Raw genomic sequence first — 19,850 nt, forward strand, 5'->3', positions numbered from 1 at the left:
GCTGGCTTTTTTGGGGGACAAAGTCTAGGCCCTTCAACCGCTCTTACCGCCAAGTTACTTGGCTTAGTCTTGGAGACTCTTGGGCGTTTCTGGGAAGTTGCTTGTCGTCCAACGGTCGCGGAGCTTGTCTATCCGGGGTGTAGACACGCGTCCACCCCCCGGGGATGGATGAGTGGCCCGGAGACCAGATTGGACGCAACAGCGGTTTCCCAGGCTCACCTCTGGCTCAGCGAGAAGACTCCTTCAGCCTTGGCTGTCAGATATCACGTGGCGCCCAGATGGGATTTGCATGCTTTTCTCCCTCCGCCTCCGCCTTCGCCATGCTTGTTCTGCTTATTCTTCTTAGCAAGACTTGGAATTGGCTGTGGAAAGGTGGCTCTTCGAATTCTCCTTACTGGACTTCAATTGACATATAGATCGAGCCGCTGACGGCGCCGACGGCAGCGCGCCTAGCTCGTATATGTTGACTATTGTTGTCTTTGGACACAAGAGACATGTTGTTTCCCAAGCGCGATGAACCGCCATATCGAGCGTTTCATGGCTGAGGCACAACACTACTGGAACAAGCGAGGCACTCGGCGCCCCTGTTGTTCATTCCTCACACATGGAGGATAGGTTAGCAGTCCACTGGATGCCGCTTGAACCGGTAAGACATAAAGATGAGGTCCCGCTGGGCTCGACAAGAGCATCATACCACTATTCACTCCCCTTCACGCTCTCTGTTGTGTTCTGTTGTACTGTCTTGTTCTGTGCTCTTCCGTCCACTCCTTCTGGCGAGTCTTTTAGTTGTCTGCATTTGGACGCGTATCTTTCGCCATGCTTGTCTCCGTTCTCTTCTCCTTGGCCATTCTCACGACAGCCTGGTGCTGTCCCAAGCATGACAATTACCAGTCCCATCCTCATCTAGGTCGCAGACAGGTCCGAATAGACGTCGGTCGGGAGCCGAAGGACTGGAACTACGAGCATTCGTCCGACTGGGCTACCATAAAACCCGGTAAGTGACCAACCCGCGACAGGCGAGAAAGCTGTTCTGACGGCCTCCCTCCCCAGAATATCATCTCTGCCAACAAGGCACCCACCAGTCACCTATCAACATCGTGGGCCAGGAGCTCGCAAAGCACCATCAACCGACCTTTGAAGGGTACAAGAACGAGCCTCTTCCAGGCAACTTCTTCAACTGGCAATTCGCACCAGCCTTTACACCCCACCATCCGGACGGACAAATAATGCAGCTGCCGAGCATGAAGTTCGACGACCGCGAAGTCTTCTTGATCGGCTGGCACATCCACGCGCCCTCGGAGCATTTGGTAGACGGCCGTCGAAGCCGGGCGGAGATCCACATGGTCCATGTGACGGAAGAGGACGATGAGGCTGCGGTCATCGGCATCCGCATTGGCGTGGCACCTGCAGACACTCCCACTGAGTCCGCCTTCATCAAGCAACTGGGTCCTATGATCCACTTCAACGACACCTCGCAGCTCGAGGGTCTCCAGGTCAACGTACGCCTCGCGATCGACGAAGTCGGTGGTCTACAAGAGTTCTGGACCTACAAGGGCAGTCTGACCACGCCGCCCTGCAGCGAGGGTCTGCGCTGGTTTGTGCCAAAACAAGAGCTTCTGGTCAGCGAGGCGCAGATGGTGCAGATCCTTGCTGTCAGCCGATTTTCCCACCGCGTGCCGCAAGAAGTTTGGCTCCATGACATCAACCTTTGAACGACTGTGCACAGTGTAGATGGCAGCCGTCGCGTACATGACATGAATGGTGTTTGGAAAAAGAAAAAAGTCGTAGAACATGATGCATCACATGGAACGGAAACGGGAGTCTTGGTTGGGGTGGAATGTCGCGGTTCTTGCTTCGGCTGGACCCTGAAGTCTGGCTGCTATTTGCGAATACCCTACAGTCGTTACCCCCGATCTAGAACCTGAACTATAGCGATTCTCCATGGCGATGTCCTCCGCAATGGATAAAATTCAGGCGTTCAATAGGCGTGTCATCCATCATCTTCCTGCGGGCCGCCAGGCAGAGGGCAGGAAACCGGTGGACTCTTGCTGTCGATGGGCATTTATTTACCTAGCATTGACATGATAACTTGTAGGCTTAAACTTCTGCCTCCTCCCTCTCTCCCTTGCTGGATGCTGCATATAGAGGCCTTGGGATCATGCGCCAGCTAGTCCGAATCTTAAACAGACCATACCGAAGAGTCTGTACAAGATCTGCTCCGAAAGGCGCCCTGCGAAAAAAGAGGTCCTTATCCCCTATTTTCGCAGCCTTGTGTGTCACGTGAGAGGCTTCAACCGCGACGGATCTCCCTTCCCAGCATCCCTCCCAACTGTGGCGCTCACCAATATCCTCCATGCTTGCTTGCGAGAAGTCAGCTTGAGCATGAGTGTTGCAAACTCCGGTGGAGGAGAGCAATATACCTGGGGACCCCTCCACCGAGGGAGACAGACATGTTACGCTTGCGTGGAAATGGACAGTCCCTTGTCCAGAAATACTGAGGAAGGGGAGTGTCTCAGGGACAATTCTGCCGGAGTCTTGCCTGGAACGGCTTGGTCAAGATGAAGAGAGGAGAGACGAGACAAAGGTATGTGGTCTAGGATGTTCATCATTTGGTCATCAAATGTACAATATATACGTCATCACCGGGCAGATATGTATTAGCTGAAGACGGGGTTCTGATCTCTTCCTGTCTTCTGAACAGACGACCACCAAGCGCCTGTATCGTCTCAAGATGTATTATATGCCACCGTTGTGGTCCTCCGCTCTTAGAAGCGCGTACAGACCCTCCCAAAATCACCGCAAATAACGGGTGCGCTGGGGTTGACCAACTCCATCTACCCCTCCCAAAGTATCCCACAGACAGTTCACGCTTGCTAATCTGGCGCAATCAACCCGAAAGACCAATCTTCTCCTTTGGCAAGATGGCAAACACTGTCCCTATGACAGCCAGAACACTGCTGATGACGACCAGTGTCCAGTCAAGGATGCGTTCCATCAGACTGATCTGCTTGTCCTCGGAGCTGAAGATCTTCAAGTAGAAGCTGACGGGCAAGATGATGCAGATGGTGAAACAAAACGCCGAGCCCATGAGGGCCATGATGCTGTCGAAGTCGGGAAAGCCGATGGCAATGCCGAGCGAGACAAAGTTGACGAGAATGGCGACTGCACCACGCCCGGCGCGATGTTTCCAACTTTTCTCACTGTAGAGCCGCGCCTTGGGGTCCATTTCGCGCAAATCAATGTGGAACTTCTTGTTCAGTGTGTCCATGATGGGTCGATTCGAAAGTGGGATCTTGGTGACGGGGATGATGCAGATCAGCACCACCAGTAGAACCGACAGAGCGTGCGGATAGGAAGTGTCCCGGAGGATGTTGGATGTGATCTCGTCGCGTACCTTGTCGCCGAACATCAGATAGCCGAGAACCGCCATGGAGAAATCCAGGCCGTAGGTGAAGATATAAGTGTATCTGACGGCACGACCGTATTTTTGCGGATGCCGCATGTCCTTGTAGATGGCCGGAAACACGCTGTGGCCGCCCCAAGGTGCCATGAACAGACCTAGACTGAGAGGCAGCGTCTTCCAATGTTCGGGGAAGGCATATGTTTTGGCTATCTCTCGCAAGGACCCTGGGCTATGGGGTTTGATCAGGCCATCGGCAAAGACGATGATGATGATCCCAAAACAGCAGAAGATCCCAATCACACTGGTGATGCTGAGAGTCCGGAAGGGTACATAGTTCAACGGAATCAGGCCTAATGCGATCAGAGCCTTCCACTCATTGACGCCTACCCCCGGCAGAAGCGAGTTCATGCTATCAGCAAACAAAATGATCAGCGCCACATTGGCGGCGGTAAGCTCCAGAATGAAAAGTGCCTCGACGGAATTTCGACCCCAGGTGTCAAACGCAAGAAACGCGATGTCTCCATACGTGGTCGAGGCGACGTTTGTGTCTAGACATTTTGCCAGAAGCTTAGCTGTGTAAGCGGTGGTTACGGCAGCCAAAGCGAGAAGAACGAGGCCAATGACCCAACCGGAATATTTGAGACCAAGTGGAAGGGCCAAGATACCTACACCAATCAGGACATTGATGGAGTTGAAGACTGTCATTGGAACGGTGGATTCGCCGACTGTGCGAGTGATGACCTCGCCGTCCGGAAGGATGTCTTGTTCAAGCTCTCGATGCGGTTCGTCCTTGAAGTCTTCCGGATGCTCCCTTGCTCGTCGGTTGGCTTCTTCTTGCTCGGCAATGAGGATGGACGCTCGTTGCCTTACAGCGGGTGTGAGCCTGGAAGAGATACTTCCATAACTCGTTCCCAGTTGGCTGGCAAGCAATGGACCGGATCCTATTGAGTCTGTATTGGGCTTGTGGGCTCGCTGCTGCTCCTGCGGAAGCAGTTGGGACTCCTCCGTCGCCTCTTCCGTCTCGGGTTGTTCATTTTGTAGGGCATCCTCACTCCCATTCTGCATATGATAAGCGTTCAACTGTTCTCTCAGGAGCGATCGACCCTGTTCTGGAGAGCTTTGCTCGGCACCGTCCGCGCCGGCTTCTTCCTCATCGCCCGGAAGACTGACGGAGTACTTCCGCACAGGTGTTATCTCTCGAAACCCAGCAGCTCTTTGAAGCGACTTCGCAAAGTTGTCAATGCTATTCGGCCCGCCCATAAACCGGAGACTATCGAATTTTCTGCCTATGGAAGATGTCCGCCTTAATCCGGAAGGGCTTTCACCGTCTGCGTTGCGACCTTGCATCTGCTGTGGGTTCGGCGAGGAGGAAAAGGGACCCTGGTGTTGTTCGTTCTCAGGGACGGAATCAAGGGAATTGAAGGAAGATGCACGTCCATGTTCGTACGCGTCCCAGCTCGTCGGGAGAGCATGTCTATTCCGCTGGCTCATGCTGGGCCGGATTGCAACTTGGAAAGTCTGTCAAGATACCAGTTCCACAACAACAAAAGCTTCAAGGATCGTCAACTAGGGGTCTCAAGACATAGTGTGCAGAGGTGCAGAAATCGAGGAATGTGAGACGCAAACACAGCAAATAGCGACCAGCAGTCAGGACGATGAATGAATTTTCCAACAGCAGAAGAAGATCGAGCCAGGGTCACGATCCGACTCTGTCGAGAATGTCATGCTACAGAGTAGTAACCGACGATAGCCAGGGTACATCCATGCCAAACCCTGATGTTACCACGCATGCATGCCATAGGCGCGACGAGGTGAATTGCAGATTGTGGCGGGGAAGATTCGATGGGTTCTGATAAGGAAAAAGTAGTTTCGTCTGACAGGGAGAACCGACCCCTGCACCCATCATCCCGGAGCCTTGCACTGCACGTCACAAAACAGAGTCTGACGGTAAATATCCAGGCACGTGATCAAATACCCGGTGAAGTTTTGTAAGATTATTAAATTATTGTCAAGCATCACAATAATCATGTCCTTCAGCCTGCAACGCCGCCGCGCCACACTACGTAGGTGCCCAACACCCACCCGCGCACACACACAACACACAACTACCACAGGCAGTCTTGCGCCTATTAACTGACTGCAGTCTCACCCGCAATAATAAATTCCACCACTGCACTGCAGCGCACCGCAGCCCACCAACAGCGGATTCCATCCACTGGGCGACCTCCACGAACCTCACTCAACTCCTTTCGCCTTTCCAACGTCACCTCAGCCTCATACCCGACGGAAATTTCCTACCTCCCTCCTCCTTTCCTCCACCACCCTATTCCTCTGCCTGTTCTTGTGTTTTTCCAGACTTTTCAGCCGTGAGCAGGCCGCCTCTGGTCGGCCACTTCTCCGCCAAAATGAGCGCTCCGCAACAGAATGAAGCAGAAAAAAACATCGAGATCTGGAAGGTCAAGAAGCTCATCAAACGTCTCGAGGCCGCTCGAGGCAATGGAACATCCATGATTTCCCTCATCATTCGTGAGTGCTGACCCGCTGGTCGTTTGAAGCTGTATGTGGTGGACTAACAAATGTGTCTAGCGCCCAAGGATCAGATTTCTCGAGCTGCGAAGATGTTGGCTGAAGAATTCGGTACTGCTTCCAATATCAAGTCTCGAGTCAACCGTTTGTCCGTCCTGTCAGCCATTACTTCGACCCAACAGCGACTGAAGCTTTACAACAAAGTGCCTCCGAACGGCCTGGTTGTCTACTGCGGTGAAATCATCACCTCGGAAGGAAAAGAGAGGAAGATCAACATTGACTTTGAGCCGTTCAAGCCCATCAATACCTCCTTGTACCTTTGCGATAACAAGTTTCACACAGAGGCCCTGAGCGAACTCCTCGAGTCCGACCAGAAATTCGGTTTCATCATCATGGATGGAAACGGTGCCTTGTTTGGAACCTTGAGTGGCAACACAAGAGAAGTCATCCATAAGTTCTCTGTGGATTTGCCGAAGAAGCACGGTCGTGGTGGTCAATCTGCTCTGCGTTTCGCACGCCTGAGAGAAGAGAAGCGTCACAATTATGTGCGTAAAGTCGCCGAGTTGGCTGTGCAGAACTTCATCACCAACGACAAGGTCAACGTTGCCGGCCTGATTCTGGCCGGTTCCGCCGACTTCAAGACCGATTTGGCCCAGTCCGACATGTTCGACTCCCGTCTTCAAGCCAAGGTCATCAAGGTCGTCGACGTGTCCTATGGAGGTGAGAACGGCTTCAACCAGGCCATCGACCTGTCTGCCGAAACTCTGAGCAATGTCAAGTTCATTCAAGAAAAGAAGCTCATCGGCAAATACTTTGAAGAAATCAGTCAAGACAGTGGTCGAGTCTGCTACGGTGTAGAGGACACGCTCAAGGCGCTTGAGCTTGGCGCGGTCGAGACCCTCATCGTCTACGAAAATCTGGACGTGACTCGCTGGGTTCTGAAGGCTTCAGATGGTACGGAGAGGATTCTGCACACCACAAAAGCTCAAGAGGCCGATCGTGAACAATTCATGGACAAGGAGACTGGCCAAGAGATGGAAGTGATTGAACAGACCTCGTTCCTCGAATGGCTTGCCGAAAAATACAAGGATTTCGGTGCCACCCTTGAATTTGTTTCGGACCGCTCCAGCGAAGGCAACCAGTTCGTGAAGGGGTTTGGTGGTATCGGAGCTATTCTGCGATACAAGGTCAACTTCGAACAGTTGGCTGACGTTGATGACGAAGACGAATTCTACGATGATTGACAATTCAACGAACCCGCAAACGAGCGCCAGGAGCCGTCCCCAGGCAGCCAGCAGTCCCTCTCAGGCAGCTTGACGGCAGTTCCCAGCTCGGAGCGTCCTCGCGACGCCAACATGTCCCAGCCACGGCACGGGACAGAATTCCTTGAGGGTCCGAGCAAGCCACGTCTCAAGCCGTTCGACACGTTCGGCGCTAGCAATGGTGCTGGTGCTCTTCCAGGCGTCGAGCGAGTAATGACGCCGCCGGCAAGGCAAGACCTCGGTCTGGTCCATGGTGAGTCAGGACGGGGTTCTCCTCCCACGGTGTTCCGTTCTAATCTGCTCGTTGCAGGCCGATCCAATCTTCGCAACATGGCCATGATCTGAGTTGGAGACGGCGATCAGCTCCAGCCACCGATCCATCTCTCGGCGCTCTCAACGCGTTTACTTGCAGAAGAGATGGCCCGAATCGTCGGCGCCGGAGCTGATGTAAGCCCAACCACCAAAAGTTTCGTCAGTTTGGATGGCAGTCAAAAGCCGTCAAAGGTCGTTCGTTGAGACGGTCCTTCCATCATGATGCGGGCTACTGCTAGGAATGAGGATCCTCAGACTAGCCGCTCAAGAGGCCGCCCATGAAGCCTGGCAAGCAGTGTCTTTTTGTTCTCTCAATGCTCATTGAGCCAGTCACTCCTTTATCAAGCACCCTTTTCTTTTCTTTGTCACCTGGACATCAAGGGACAATTTTTCCGCGGGGGACATAGCATCAGAGTGTCTTCTTCAACCGGTAGCCTAGACCCGTCACGGCGGCCACACTCATGTGTCGTTATTCAAATAAGCCAATCTTTTACTTGGAGAATTTGCGCTAGATCAAGGTTGCACGTGTGCAACGCCGCTTCGTAGCTGATCCTCAAATCTGCCGAGATATCTCAAGCTTTCAGTGAACTTCCGCAAATCCTGAAGCATACTCCTTAGTTTCTTTTCCTTGTCGTCGTCTCTTCGATCTCCGACCGCATCGAAAGCTTCCTCACACTCGACGAAGAAGACATACTGCCAGTTCCGCTTGCGACTCGGCCGCGTGTCGATGCTCGTCAAGTTATACGAGTATTGCTTGAACACGGCCAGAGCGTCGGCCAGACTTCCAGGTCGTGTGTGGTCGATGGTGAAGGTGATTAGTGATTTATAATACCTGGTCTTCTTCTTCTTCTCGAGAGGCTCCGTCTGTGAGTGACTTGACTGTCCACTTGCAAAGTGACTGTCCCCTTCGAAGAGACTTTGCTGGTCTTGTCCGCGCTGTCGATTCCGCATCACGAAAAACCTCGTCGTGTTCGAGCCTGGTTCGTCCTCGATGTTCTCGGCCAGACAGACCAGATTGTGCTTCTGGCCAGCCAGCTGCGATGCAATGGCCGCACTGAGCCCAGACTCGCCGTTCACCTTCGTCGAAGTGGCTTCACGCGCCACGAGCTGCGCCGCGGCCGAGGTGCTGCCCATATCAATGCGTTCCACCACGTTCGGCGGGAAATGTGTGCCCAGGAACCGTCCGCATTGGCCCCATACCTGCGGATGGGTGTAGAGTATGCGAATGGCTGTTTTTGGGTCTTGCATCGCCTTGTTGGTTGTAGTAGTGCTGTTGCTCTTGTTACTGTCATTGCTGTCGTTGTTCTTGTTCTTGTCATTCGTGGCATCTACCGACAACCGGGACGGAGCAACAAACAAGCAATGGTGGACAGGGAGGTAGTACTCCGCGCAGACTTCCAGGTCGGGATACAGGACTGGGACTGCGGCCGCAGAGTCAGAATCAGAGTCGGACCTGGTGGTCCCCGAGTCAAGCCCACACTGAGCAAGCAAGTCAAGCACCTGCACGACCGAGCCGTTGGTGCTGTTCTCTATAGGGACCACGGCGTAGTCGTAGGATATCTGCGGCTGGCCTTGCTCTTTGCTCTGCGCGGAGCCATGGTTTGAGTTTGCATCTTGGATCGCCGCGAAAATCGCCGAGAAGGAAGGTAGAGGATGCAGTGTTACCGGTCGGCTAGGAGGAGCAGTGGTGGACTGCGAGGAATAGCAGCTGGGACTTTGGAAAGACGACGGTGGTGGTGGTGGTGGTGGTGTGAAGACTTCAATGGCTGCTTGGTGCGAGAAGGAGGCTTCAGGCCCTAGGTATGCGACGTTCAGAGGGGGCCCATCTTCCGTCATGCTTGGGAGGAGGAGGCCTTTGGGGGGCGGGAGATGTACCGAGTGCGATGGAAGAAGAGATGGATCCAACACCACACTGAGGAGAAGTTTTGCGTATAACAACGGTGGTATAGTACCTAGGTAGGTATTGATGTCTGTAGTAGTAGAGTCCGCAACATCGATATTTAATATTTGGTTTGCTTCCCCAATTTTTCATGGATGGACACTGCAGCGCTGCGCTTGATTCTCCGCACTGCACGGCAGTGGGAGCAATACGCTACTGTACAGTATACGACTAACTATGGCAGTTCTACAGCCTCGTGAAGCACTGCATATCAATTCTAGGGGCCGACTCCGAATCGCACAACATGACGTTCGTGGACAGTCTCGTGGGCTATCGAAGAGACGAATCTCACACCACCACATGACAGTCTGTCTTACAGGTCTATAGTGTACCATTGGGGATACTCTGCATGTTCGTGATGTCGTGGTGGCGTGGGCTTAGGCCTCAACTGCAGAAGAGCAATGGAGATGATGATAGTAATACAATTCTGACCCGTGCATTATGAATACTATTCCTTTTCCTTCAGAGGCACAGATTCCAGACACTGCGCCTTATCATTTCGCATCACCCTCCAGTACTTTGGATCAAAGCACGCCGCTGCAATCAACAGTAACCCGCCAATCATGTGCCACCGCGGGCCATTGGGATCTGCAAGGCTCACACCGACCTAGGCAACTGTGTGACCTTTGGTACCGATTATAATGTCCGGCATGATGCTCCGAGTATGTACTGATCTTCCAGGCGACACTTTCGCATCAGTCGGGCAGCGTTGGGCAAAGTTATGTACTGTGCACCGACTTGGGTTGCAAATCCTTGTCATGTCCATTTGATTGGACACCAGAGTGAACAAACATGCTATCTTACATGGTCTGACTTCTTCCGCAGAAAAACTCTCTTGATTCCACTCATGTCGCTCAAGCTCATGCGCGTCTTCGACCTTATAGACAAACTAGACCGGTGGCTCTTTGCATCGCTCGCCACAGATCCAGTGCTGGGACTTGAGGAGACGGTCAAGGGACTCGAATTTGAACTCGGACTTGATCCAAAATACGAAACACGGCGAGTCGTTGGCGTGGATGAAGAAATTGAGGTGGTAGTGGTGGTGGTGGTAGTCGTTGTTGGGCTTCGTATTGAAGCCGGGCTGGCCCCGCTCACAGCTCGGGCCTTGCCAACCATACCCTCAACCCAAGCCTCGTTACCGGGAGTCGTGGTCGCGCCAAAGGTAGCTGCTCGTCGTGCATTCATTTTCGGACCCGCAGCACCTAGTGGAGTGTAACTGGAGGTTGTAACTGGAGGTGTAACAACTGTGGTCGTAGTCACGCCAGAGCTGCTGATAGAGATAGACCGCATATTCGATGGCCACCGAGCAGCGCCCGAGGAATGCCGCGAATGGACCGTGGGCGGATTTCTGTCTTGTTCCACAACACTGGTGGCGACGGCATCCTTGTCAAACTGCGTGGCGGTCGTAAGTGTCGGAGATGGAGTAGTATAAGATGGCGGAATGGGTGGTACAGGTGGTGGCGTCCATGTTCCATCGTTCTTAGGGGTTTTCCGACCGGCCTCGGGAGACCGAGGCCTAGACAGTGATGTCCGTCTCTTGGAATTGACCAGTTCGGGCGATGCTGTTGTACCGAAAGCTGTCTGGGTCGTTGAGGGCGAGACCGCTTTTCGACGACCGTAAGGTCCTGACACTCCGTTACCACCCGCTGTGGTCGCGGAATCCTTCTGACCGCTGCCAGGGAAACTCGCAACTTCCAACCGACCATCAACGGTGGCCCGAGTCCCATGGTGAAGGCTATATTCTTTCAGATATTCTCCCAAATCGGCCCATCCTCCGCCCACGCGTACCATGACGCGATGGCCGTCTCCAACAGTCCGGACAAACAGTTTCATCGGAGGGGCGTCACGAGCTTGGCCGGTGCGGGTCAAATGGTATAGACTAATCTCCGGATCAGTGGCGTTGCTTTTACGGCCGGATGAGTCTGCCATCACCGCTGATAATGTCAGGGAAGGAGCTGGAGTTGAAGAGCGCGTGGATGATATGGAGGGCTGCACAGAGCTTGATGATTCCCCATCCTTTGTCAGCTGGATTTTATTTGGAAGCGTCGTGAGTATGTCTTGTATCTTCTCGTCCAAAGATTCGCCGCGTCTTGGCGGTCCTGGGAACGAAGCTTGTGACGGAGCCGTGGAAAGCTTCTGACGCGGACTCTCTTGATTGTCCTCTTTCAGGCCCATAACTTGGCTAGAAACTGGTTTGCGAGAAGATAGACTAGAGCGGTTCGTGGTATTTCTCTTGCTTGATCTTCGTGGCACAGACGGCAGAACCGACGCACTCCTGTGGTGATCTCTGTTCGAGATGTGCAATGGCTCCACCTGCAGTGAGGGCGTAGCCAGCGGACTCGTGTCGACTGATCGAACTGGAGAGTACTGAGCGGGGTATGATGCTTCAAGTTCAGCGATTGGCTTCTTCGCCTCTGGCGATTCAGAACCGGTCAACTGTTTCAATGCCTTGGTCGGTGTGCTCTCAGGACTCGAGGGGATTCGAGAGAGCATATCCCAGCTGACAGTACGCCGTAACATGACTTCTCTCAGTTGATCTTTTGGAATGACTTCTATCGACGCTGTCGATGCCCTCTGCAAGACGGGCGGCCTCGATGTCATCTGATGCTGGGCAGTGGAAGAGTCGCCGAACCAGGTGAGCTCGTCTCGACTCGTACGGAAAGGATTGTCCACAACACTGACTTTGGGACTCGGGAGCACGCTCGTGGTTCGGGCATCCATAATTTCGGCGTTTGATATGTCGGAAAAGGTGGAAAATGTAGAATCTGCGACCGATACTTTGGACATTTCTCTTTTGTGGCCCCTGTGACTGGACATGTCAAGCTTGAGGGAAGGTTTGCTCTCCCGGTGGGATTCCTCCTCAGCTACGACACTCGACTGCGACTTTGTGCGCTTGAGATTGGAGTCGGACGGCAACTCCAATCCTCCCGGCTGGAACGCAGTCGGCTCCTCGCGCACAACTCGTCCTGGGCTGAGCTCTCCGGTCCTCAATTCAATTGAGGTTTCTTGAGTCACGGAGCTCTTGCTATCCGTCTTTGCAGCTAATTCGTTCTGCAGGACCATGTTTTGAGCTTCGACGACCCAAGCAGCGTAGTCGAGTTCAGTCTTCTCCAGCTTGTCGATCCAGGTTTGCGGTAATGAATCCTCATGCCCTTCAAGCATGTCAAGAAACCGGTCCACCCACCGTCCCATGTCGGAAACTCGACCACCCAACGCCAATTTCCAGTTCTCGAAAGATGTGGCTACGAAGTCTCGTGCAGATGCTGACTGTCTGATCTCCTTAAAGGCTTCCTCAATCTCACGTTGTGTAGACTCCATAGTCGTAAGGAATGCTGGGAGACTTCTCAGCACCCTCAAGCGTATCTCCCAAGTATCAAGCAGAACATTTAACTTGGCAAGGTCCGGCAGTGCTTGGATCACGGTAGCCGTAATCAAGGCAGTGAAGTCTCGCATCCTGCCATAGCTCGCGCGGACAGCGCTGTGGTCTGGCGATGCCGGCGAAGAGGTTGATGGGACATGAGCTTCGAGTACGTGTTCCTTGATATCTTCAATTCCCAGGCTATCGAGGTCATCCCTAATCTCCTCAAGCCTCGCATCGTATTGCTCCGCCAGAGCCACAGGAAGAAATCCTCGATACTCGCTGTCCGTCTCACGGGCTGCCCGGGGGGCAATGAACCCTAGTCCCAGAGTACGTTCTCGTCTCCCCGGCCAGCTCCATTGCGATAACTCGGTCCGCCAGCCTCGAATCTTTTGTGCCACGAAAGCAGCCCTTATGCCAGTTTCTCTTTCCGCAGGCGTGGCATCCCGGATGCTGGAAGTTAAGGCATCTTGTGCAGAGCCGCCGGGTATGAGTTCAGTAGCCTGAAGGGCCTTCAGCGTCGAATCTGGAGACAGATTTCCAAGTAGAGGGTCAAGCTCTTTGATGGCAAACTGGGGTTTACGGCGAGGGGAGCGAGAGGGAGAGCGGGAATCAATCGGCAGATGGAAGCGAGGAAAATGTGGTCGGGTCGGCGTCGAGACAGCCATTCTTGCTTCCCTTTCCAGACTTGCAACTATGTTGCCAGGACAAGCTCTTTCTCCTTCATAAAATCCCGCCCAACTGAGACCGACAGATGGAGCATGCTGCAACTGGAGGAGCATATATAGGACAACCAAGCCGGTCAAAGCGGCGAGGCCATTGGATCTAGTGTGAGGTCGAGGTGCGAGCGAGGGATAGACGGCACCTAGGTATACGAGGGAGAGGAAGTCATAGCGGACCTCTAGAAAGGAGAGGCCATGGTCAGAAGGATACGAGGACTGGAGAGCTTGCGTGCAAAGGCGCAGTCTCCGAAGGTGCTTGCTGGATTTGCCTCCCGCAGAGGTTCCTGTGGTTCCTGTGGTTCTCAGGATTCGCCTGTTGCCGTGTCCAGAATCAGGAAAATTCAGGGCATCAATCCGCCCAGGGGCATGGAACAAATAGTAGTGGTAGATACGCGAGGTGAACCCTCCACTGGCCGGTGGTGAGTGGTGTTCGAACAGCCCCTGGCTGATGTTGGCGCGTTGCTGGATGACGCGAATACTGCGCTTTGGGAATAGTTCAATTGTTGGTCTCCAGTACTTTAGTTCCAGAGTGTTGTGGAGAGACGCGGTCTCGCGTGCAGTATGTTGTGTGTTGTGTGTTGAGCGTGTTGTGGTAGGTACGTAAAAGGCTGAAGGAGGGGGCACAGAGGGGGGTCTCTTGTCTCGGTCTGTTGTGTACTACCTACCACCTGGTGTGTCCGTGTTTGTGGTCCCGCCTGCGCCGCTTGCCGCCCGGTAGGTATCTAACGTACTTCTGGTTGACCTTGATGTCGCTGTCACAGTCTCTACATTCCATCTCATTGCGGCCCACCGTCTACATCTCATAATGCAATGCGCTTCAAGAGCCAGATCAAGAATGTGAACCTCTTCGCCAGTGAGCACAATCCATCCTTGACTACAACATTGGCCAATCGCATGCTGATGCCTCCCAGAATTCTGCGCCTCTTTGGCTTCACTTGGGCAGATCGCCTGGTGTCGTCTAAACGATGACGATGTTCAATTTACAATCATCCCTGATAAAGGCAGCCAGGTGTGGTCCGTCCTGAAGCCCGAGACCGTCTTCGAGACGTATGTACTTCAATCAGCCTCGCCAAAGAACACAATCAACCTCGAGGTGCCTATCCAGGCCCTGTCCAGAGCCCTCAAGTCCGCACATGGCTCAACGTCGGCACAGATCCGCCTAACCAAAAAGGACAATGTGCCTATGCTGTCGTTAACGATCGTCATCAATTCATTGAGCAGTGGCAACAGTCTGGTTGCAGCCCCGTCCATGAAACGTGCAGGCGGCGCACCTGGCGAGTTCGATTTCAACGATGATATGCTCGATGCAACCTTCGTTGAAGGAGGCCCAAGGGAAAGGGAGACTATCATCACTCAAGACATACCGGTGAAAGTACTCTCGATGGAGGTCGTGGAAAGGATCCACCAGCCGCGAACCCAGGAGCCGGATGTAAACATCTGTCTGCCACCTTTGGCACAAATCAAGACTATATCTGACCGCTTCACTAAACTTGCTGTGGCAACTACGAAGGGTTCTTCAAGCGCCAATCCCCGCCTGGAACTCAGTGCAAACATGCATGGCTCACTAAAGATATCCGTCCGCACAGACGCCCTCAACATAACCAGCCGGTGGATTGGCCTTGTTAACCCGGAACTCGACCCTGCTCATTTTCCCGATGGATCGCAAGGGGTGAGAGACCATCCCAGCACCAGAATGAAAGAGCTGGGCGGGCCGGATGGGGAGAATGAAGCGGGCTGGTCCAAGGTCAGGATCGATGCCAAAGACTGGTCAAGGGTACTGAGCGTGGGTAGGGTCAGTGCCAAGGTGATTGCATGCTTCATCAATGAGGGCGGCTTGGTGTTGTATGTGTACTTGCCCAATGATGAGAATGGGAGTGAGGACGAGTCATGTCTTACGGTGAGCTCAAATGTCCGACTATTCAAGAGAGCGATATTGACATTGGTATTACAGTACTATATCAGCTCATTCTCCGTCTAAACGCTCTCTGAGCAGACCCCTTGGGATGAGCACTATCGTAACGCCACGTTAATCTAGCGCCACTAGGGAAGACGAGAATCCCATCGTTCAAGTAATCTGGTGTCCTTTTCAGCTGGAATGGGACAGCTCGCAGGGTGGCAAGGGACTGACTGGCCCTGGATGGCCGTTCAGCAACCGAGAGTTCGAGTGTTTCGGTAGGCGATCCGGAATTAATTAGCCAGATGATCGGGCAGGCTGCAAGATTCGGCCGCATATGGCAATGCCAATCAGGGAAATGGTGGTTTGGACCACTCCGGAGAGAAGGCTGTCAGCGTGACTTCTGTGGCCCGATCCGGATGATCGACCGGTCCGTTCTTTCTTCTTGTCGCTGTTCAATTCGGTCCATGACCTTGACACTTGCTTCTTTGAAGCGGTCAAAGTCAAGCCCCGGTCATGGACTTGTTTTGCTCTGCGTCGCGAAAAGGCTGCTGATGCCATAACTGAAGAGGTTTTGGCCCACGCAACCAGCGTGAGGTGACATCCAATTCCGGAAACAGACAAGTGAGTCGAATCTAAAGAAATTCGGAATTCGACAGGTTGGCAGCATCCTAGCTCCTTTCCACATCTTCGTCTTTGTCCTGTAGCTCTTCGCGTTCTCGTCTTCGTTTCTCCTGCCTTGCCATGGGATGTTCACCACCTTCCCGAGCCTCATCAGGCTTCAATCCTAAAGCCTTCCGAAGCCGTTCGCTTTCTCGCTCTTTTGCTTCTGCCAACTCGTGCACTTGATAACTCTTCAATCCCTTTCCGTCAACTCTCCGCGCCCTCCCCCCTTGATCCCTCTTGCGGCCCATCTCTGAAGTCAAAGTCTCGCGCAACTTGTCACACTCGTCTTCAATCTTTTCCTCATCAACCTCTTCGTCTTCAAGCTTTTCCCGAAGTTCTAGTACTTTGACTTCGATCTCCCTTAACCGGTCATGGTTGAGGATATCCTGATCTGGCTTTCGTGACTTAGGTGGTCGTGCGGAAGGGTCCAGGCTATAAGGCACACCGACGCCGGCGTCACGAGGCTTTAGGAGTGAGAGATTTCTTTGGACGTAACCAGACGTCCCCGAGCCGCGGGGCGTAGAAAGCCCAACATTGGCTGACATTTCGGATGGAACCGACGCTGTGGTAGGAGGAGTGGCCAGAGACAAGTGCGATATTTGCTGGGCAATGTAGATGCCTGAACAGGTACGTACGACAGGTAGAGACTGGGGGCTTGAAGCAGTATGGTTCGTTAGGTTCTGAAGAAGGGAAGTTGAGTGTCATGTCGGGAGACCAGAAATCAACGCATCTTCTTATCGATAGTCATCACGTGAAACCTCCCCACTTGCAGTCGTCCGCTTGAGAAAAAAGGCGAGTGCCTATCGCCACCCCAGAGTGAAGTACAGACTCCGGAGTGTGTACACAGTCTGCCTGGAAGCACCGCACCATCAGCAATCACCAGGCATCGATCCGCCATGGCTGGACCACAAAACTGACTCTCCTTTGACAACGCAGCAGTTCTGGAACAGGGTGACTATTTTTGGGCCCTTCTCCTGCACTCATTGCAGATCGGACAGGCTTACGAGCACAGCGAGACAGGGCTCTGCCAAAAAGAGACTGCTCGATTACATTTCCATTGTCGTTGCGTGTGCCACAGTCACTCTCGGACGCCCACGGACATCGCAGATCCTGATCATCTTCTTCGTATGAGGAGGCTTGTGGATCGACCATCCCACCCGGGCAGAGTCAAAAGATAAAAGGGTACTGTGCAGTGGTAGATGTGTTCCATGGCTAGAGGGCGGTTCAGGATCCGGTACGCAGGGACTTGTCTGTGGTGCCTCCTAGTTACTTTATAGGCATGATTGAGCCGCTAAGTCCAATCACCAGTGCCCGAGAGCCGCCTAGACTGACCCGGTCCTGGGGCGCCCTAGGCATCCAGTTCCGGGGCGGATGTGTTTTTCCTAGCCTGGACCCTGCCCCAAGCTAGACGGAGCTGCCGCTGGACTAGGGACTTTGTCGGGCGCCTCCTGCAGCGGAGACCTTTTCCGACGACGGATCATATATTTCTTAATTCAATGTTGCTCATTCGGCTGGTTTCTTGTTTACCTCCTTGACTGCTCTTTCTCGACCATGAAAAACCATCGCTGTTAATCATCCCGATTTCTTGGGGACCGTTGCATCCACCAGGTCTGCAATCGCAGTCGTGGCGTGGTTACTGCTGCATCCGACGTCTACTTCTTCCCGCATATACTTGAAGTTGCTCGGCTTAATATTCCCGTCCTTCTAGATCGGAAGATGGATGCTTCCTATCTCCCGGCGCAAATGTCGTGGCTTCACGCATCGTCGTGACGGCCTCTGTTTGCCGTCATTGCTGCCATCTGAGCATAGTCGACACTCGAACTTTTGCCACTGCGTCCTCCTATCCTCGCTCGTCCAACGAATCGATCCAATGGAGTGCTTGGAAGACCAAAAGCACCCCTGCGTGGCGCAGTCCCGACGCCTGCTCCCAGATACTACTGTTGTGGACTTGAACCGTGGAAAGAACTCCCATCAAGCTCTTGTTTGGTACTTCTGTACACCGCCGCCAGGGTGCCTGGCCACGGCAACGTCCCGGCAGGCTGTAACCCTCGTTGGATGGCCCACCCTGAGCCATGGCTGGACATCATTCCCACATCCTGTGAGCTTTGAGACTGCATCGGTGTGTGACTGGATGGAGGCGGCGGTTGCTCGTCAGTCTGTGTCGTCTGTTCGCTCGGTTGAAAATGCAGTGAATCCACCTCCGGAAATACCGCACCACCGAGGCTCATCATGTCCATTTCACCGTCTTGAAGCATTACAGGATCAATTGCACCGTCCATGCCGTCGGAAAATTGATGGGACAGGTTCACCGATGAATGCCCTGGCTGTGTCTGCGTGGGCAGCCTCTGGGTGCGCAGTCCTGGCCCATCCAACCCTGACACCCCGTCACCCATAATGGGTCGGTCCTCGCTCACCACCGATCGTGGTGTTGGCCTCGAGGAACTTGTCGAAGCCCTGGATAGACGATCTGACTGGACGTCCGGTGGACGATATGACGGTTCGGAACCTCGTTCGATGCCATCCAGAGCAGAATCCGACTGGGTGGTGCCGAGACCCAAGCGCTCTACTGGTGGAGGAGTCAACCCCAAGCCTCGAAGGATCGCATCGGTCGGGACTCTGCCACCGCTCTCATCGGGAACGACGCCAGGAAATCCTCGACCCTCCCTACATGCCCAGTAAAGCCTTTGCAACGCTTCATCGATAATATCCTGCATGCCCCAATACCTGGACGAGAGAAGTGATCAGAGCGGATGAACAAACCCCATCACAGGGACTCACAGGGACCGTGACCGCACGATGTGTGCCAACGAACTTACCAGTCTCTCGCCTCACGTCGGCGGCGGACGCTGTATTCACAGGTGCTGTCGCTTGCCACGCAACTCGAACATGGGCTATTGCCATCGCACTATCGAGGGGTCAGCGTGTGTAGCTAGACCTATGAAGCTTGACACCGTGTTGGCTACCTAGGTACACACACCTTTGACTTTTTAAGCTTGCAACGGTCACAAGCTCGCCCGATGCGTGCTCGAGATTTCGAATGTTCAATACCATCGGTCCTTTCCTTCCGCCCTGACATTCTGAGCTGGACCGAAGGATCAGGGACCCTCGTCCCAATCGTCGTTTTGCTGCTCAGATGCGATAAGACCACGATGAGAGCAGCCGTGTTGATGATACAACAGGAATCCGGGCAGGCTCGACAATTGACGCTCTCGACTCCCACAATCAGCGTGACCAGCGAACGGTTTTCTGTCGTTCGATATTTTCTCGATGTCACAGTCGATACCCAAGTCTTCCAGATGATGATTCATCCCTCACGCAAAGCGGCAGACAATCTCGTTCAGCAACAACGTCCAGACCGCTAGTATACAGACGCCTGTCTAATGATCGACTCAGTCAAGTATGGCACCCAGCAGTACCAAGCACATTCTGACGCTTGCTCGAATATCCCGCTATTACGCTCAAAACAGTAAAGTGGTGTTGGTTTGCCTTGAATGAGTCCTGCAGATGCAATTCGCAGCAGAATGCCATTCCACCATGGATAAGGGCAAAAACGATGAGGAATTGACAAGTCGGGTCCCGTGGGCCACAATTAAACCGTCCGCGCTAGGATCATAGACCCGGCTGGGCCAACCTTGTCCGCATGGCCATGGCCATGACCGTACCGAAGCGAGTGCCCCAAAAGCCACAGCCTTCCCTGGACCCTCAGACAGAATATTTGGGGGCGGCTCTCCAACTAGCGGAATGTACTCCAACACAATCATCATACCA

General features: G+C 53.5%; 9 protein-coding genes across 9 annotated transcripts; 4 read left to right on the top strand and 5 right to left on the bottom strand.

Moving 5' to 3' along the window:
- Positions 1-816: 816 nt before the first annotated feature.
- A1O1_08539 (uncharacterized protein) lies at positions 817-1,712 on the top strand (the record flags this gene model as incomplete). Its single annotated transcript, XM_007729399.1, has 2 exons — positions 817-994; positions 1,051-1,712. The coding sequence occupies 2 exons, from the start codon at positions 817-819 to the stop codon at positions 1,710-1,712; spliced, it is 840 nt and encodes a 279-aa protein (XP_007727589.1).
- Positions 1,713-2,887: 1,175 nt separating this feature from the next.
- On the bottom strand, positions 2,888-4,894 carry A1O1_08540 (uncharacterized protein; the record flags this gene model as incomplete). Its single annotated transcript, XM_007729400.1, has 1 exon — positions 2,888-4,894. One exon carries the CDS (start codon positions 4,892-4,894, stop codon positions 2,888-2,890), a length of 2,007 nt encoding a protein of 668 aa, XP_007727590.1.
- Positions 4,895-5,808: 914 nt separating this feature from the next.
- A1O1_08541 (eukaryotic peptide chain release factor subunit 1) lies at positions 5,809-7,173 on the top strand (the record flags this gene model as incomplete). Its single annotated transcript, XM_007729401.1, has 2 exons — positions 5,809-5,929; positions 5,990-7,173. 2 exons carry the CDS (start codon positions 5,809-5,811, stop codon positions 7,171-7,173), a joined length of 1,305 nt encoding a protein of 434 aa, XP_007727591.1.
- A 111-nt stretch (positions 7,174-7,284) lies between these two features.
- Positions 7,285-7,536, top strand: A1O1_08542 (uncharacterized protein; the record flags this gene model as incomplete). Its single annotated transcript, XM_007729402.1, has 2 exons — positions 7,285-7,444; positions 7,502-7,536. The coding sequence occupies 2 exons, from the start codon at positions 7,285-7,287 to the stop codon at positions 7,534-7,536; spliced, it is 195 nt and encodes a 64-aa protein (XP_007727592.1).
- A 480-nt stretch (positions 7,537-8,016) lies between these two features.
- A1O1_08543 (uncharacterized protein) lies at positions 8,017-9,339 on the bottom strand (the record flags this gene model as incomplete). Its single annotated transcript, XM_007729403.1, has 1 exon — positions 8,017-9,339. The coding sequence occupies one exon, from the start codon at positions 9,337-9,339 to the stop codon at positions 8,017-8,019; it is 1,323 nt and encodes a 440-aa protein (XP_007727593.1).
- Positions 9,340-10,237: 898 nt separating this feature from the next.
- A1O1_08544 (uncharacterized protein) lies at positions 10,238-13,468 on the bottom strand (the record flags this gene model as incomplete). Its single annotated transcript, XM_007729404.1, has 1 exon — positions 10,238-13,468. One exon carries the CDS (start codon positions 13,466-13,468, stop codon positions 10,238-10,240), a length of 3,231 nt encoding a protein of 1,076 aa, XP_007727594.1.
- Positions 13,469-14,332: 864 nt separating this feature from the next.
- A1O1_08545 (HUS1 checkpoint protein) lies at positions 14,333-15,500 on the top strand (the record flags this gene model as incomplete). Its single annotated transcript, XM_007729405.1, has 3 exons — positions 14,333-14,375; positions 14,434-15,419; positions 15,474-15,500. The coding sequence occupies 3 exons, from the start codon at positions 14,333-14,335 to the stop codon at positions 15,498-15,500; spliced, it is 1,056 nt and encodes a 351-aa protein (XP_007727595.1).
- A 587-nt stretch (positions 15,501-16,087) lies between these two features.
- A1O1_08546 (uncharacterized protein) lies at positions 16,088-16,627 on the bottom strand (the record flags this gene model as incomplete). The annotated part of the gene is made up of 1 exon (XM_007729406.1): positions 16,088-16,627. The coding sequence occupies one exon, from the start codon at positions 16,625-16,627 to the stop codon at positions 16,088-16,090; it is 540 nt and encodes a 179-aa protein (XP_007727596.1).
- A 1,389-nt stretch (positions 16,628-18,016) lies between these two features.
- On the bottom strand, positions 18,017-19,158 carry A1O1_08547 (uncharacterized protein; the record flags this gene model as incomplete). Its single annotated transcript, XM_007729407.1, has 3 exons — positions 18,017-18,806; positions 18,899-18,987; positions 19,060-19,158. 3 exons carry the CDS (start codon positions 19,156-19,158, stop codon positions 18,017-18,019), a joined length of 978 nt encoding a protein of 325 aa, XP_007727597.1.
- Between the last annotated feature and the right edge of the window lie 692 nt (positions 19,159-19,850).

This window comes from Capronia coronata (genome assembly GCF_000585585.1).
Source record: "Capronia coronata CBS 617.96 chromosome Unknown acBCG-supercont1.8, whole genome shotgun sequence".
Taxonomy (NCBI): Eukaryota; Fungi; Ascomycota; class Eurotiomycetes; order Chaetothyriales; family Herpotrichiellaceae; genus Capronia; species Capronia coronata.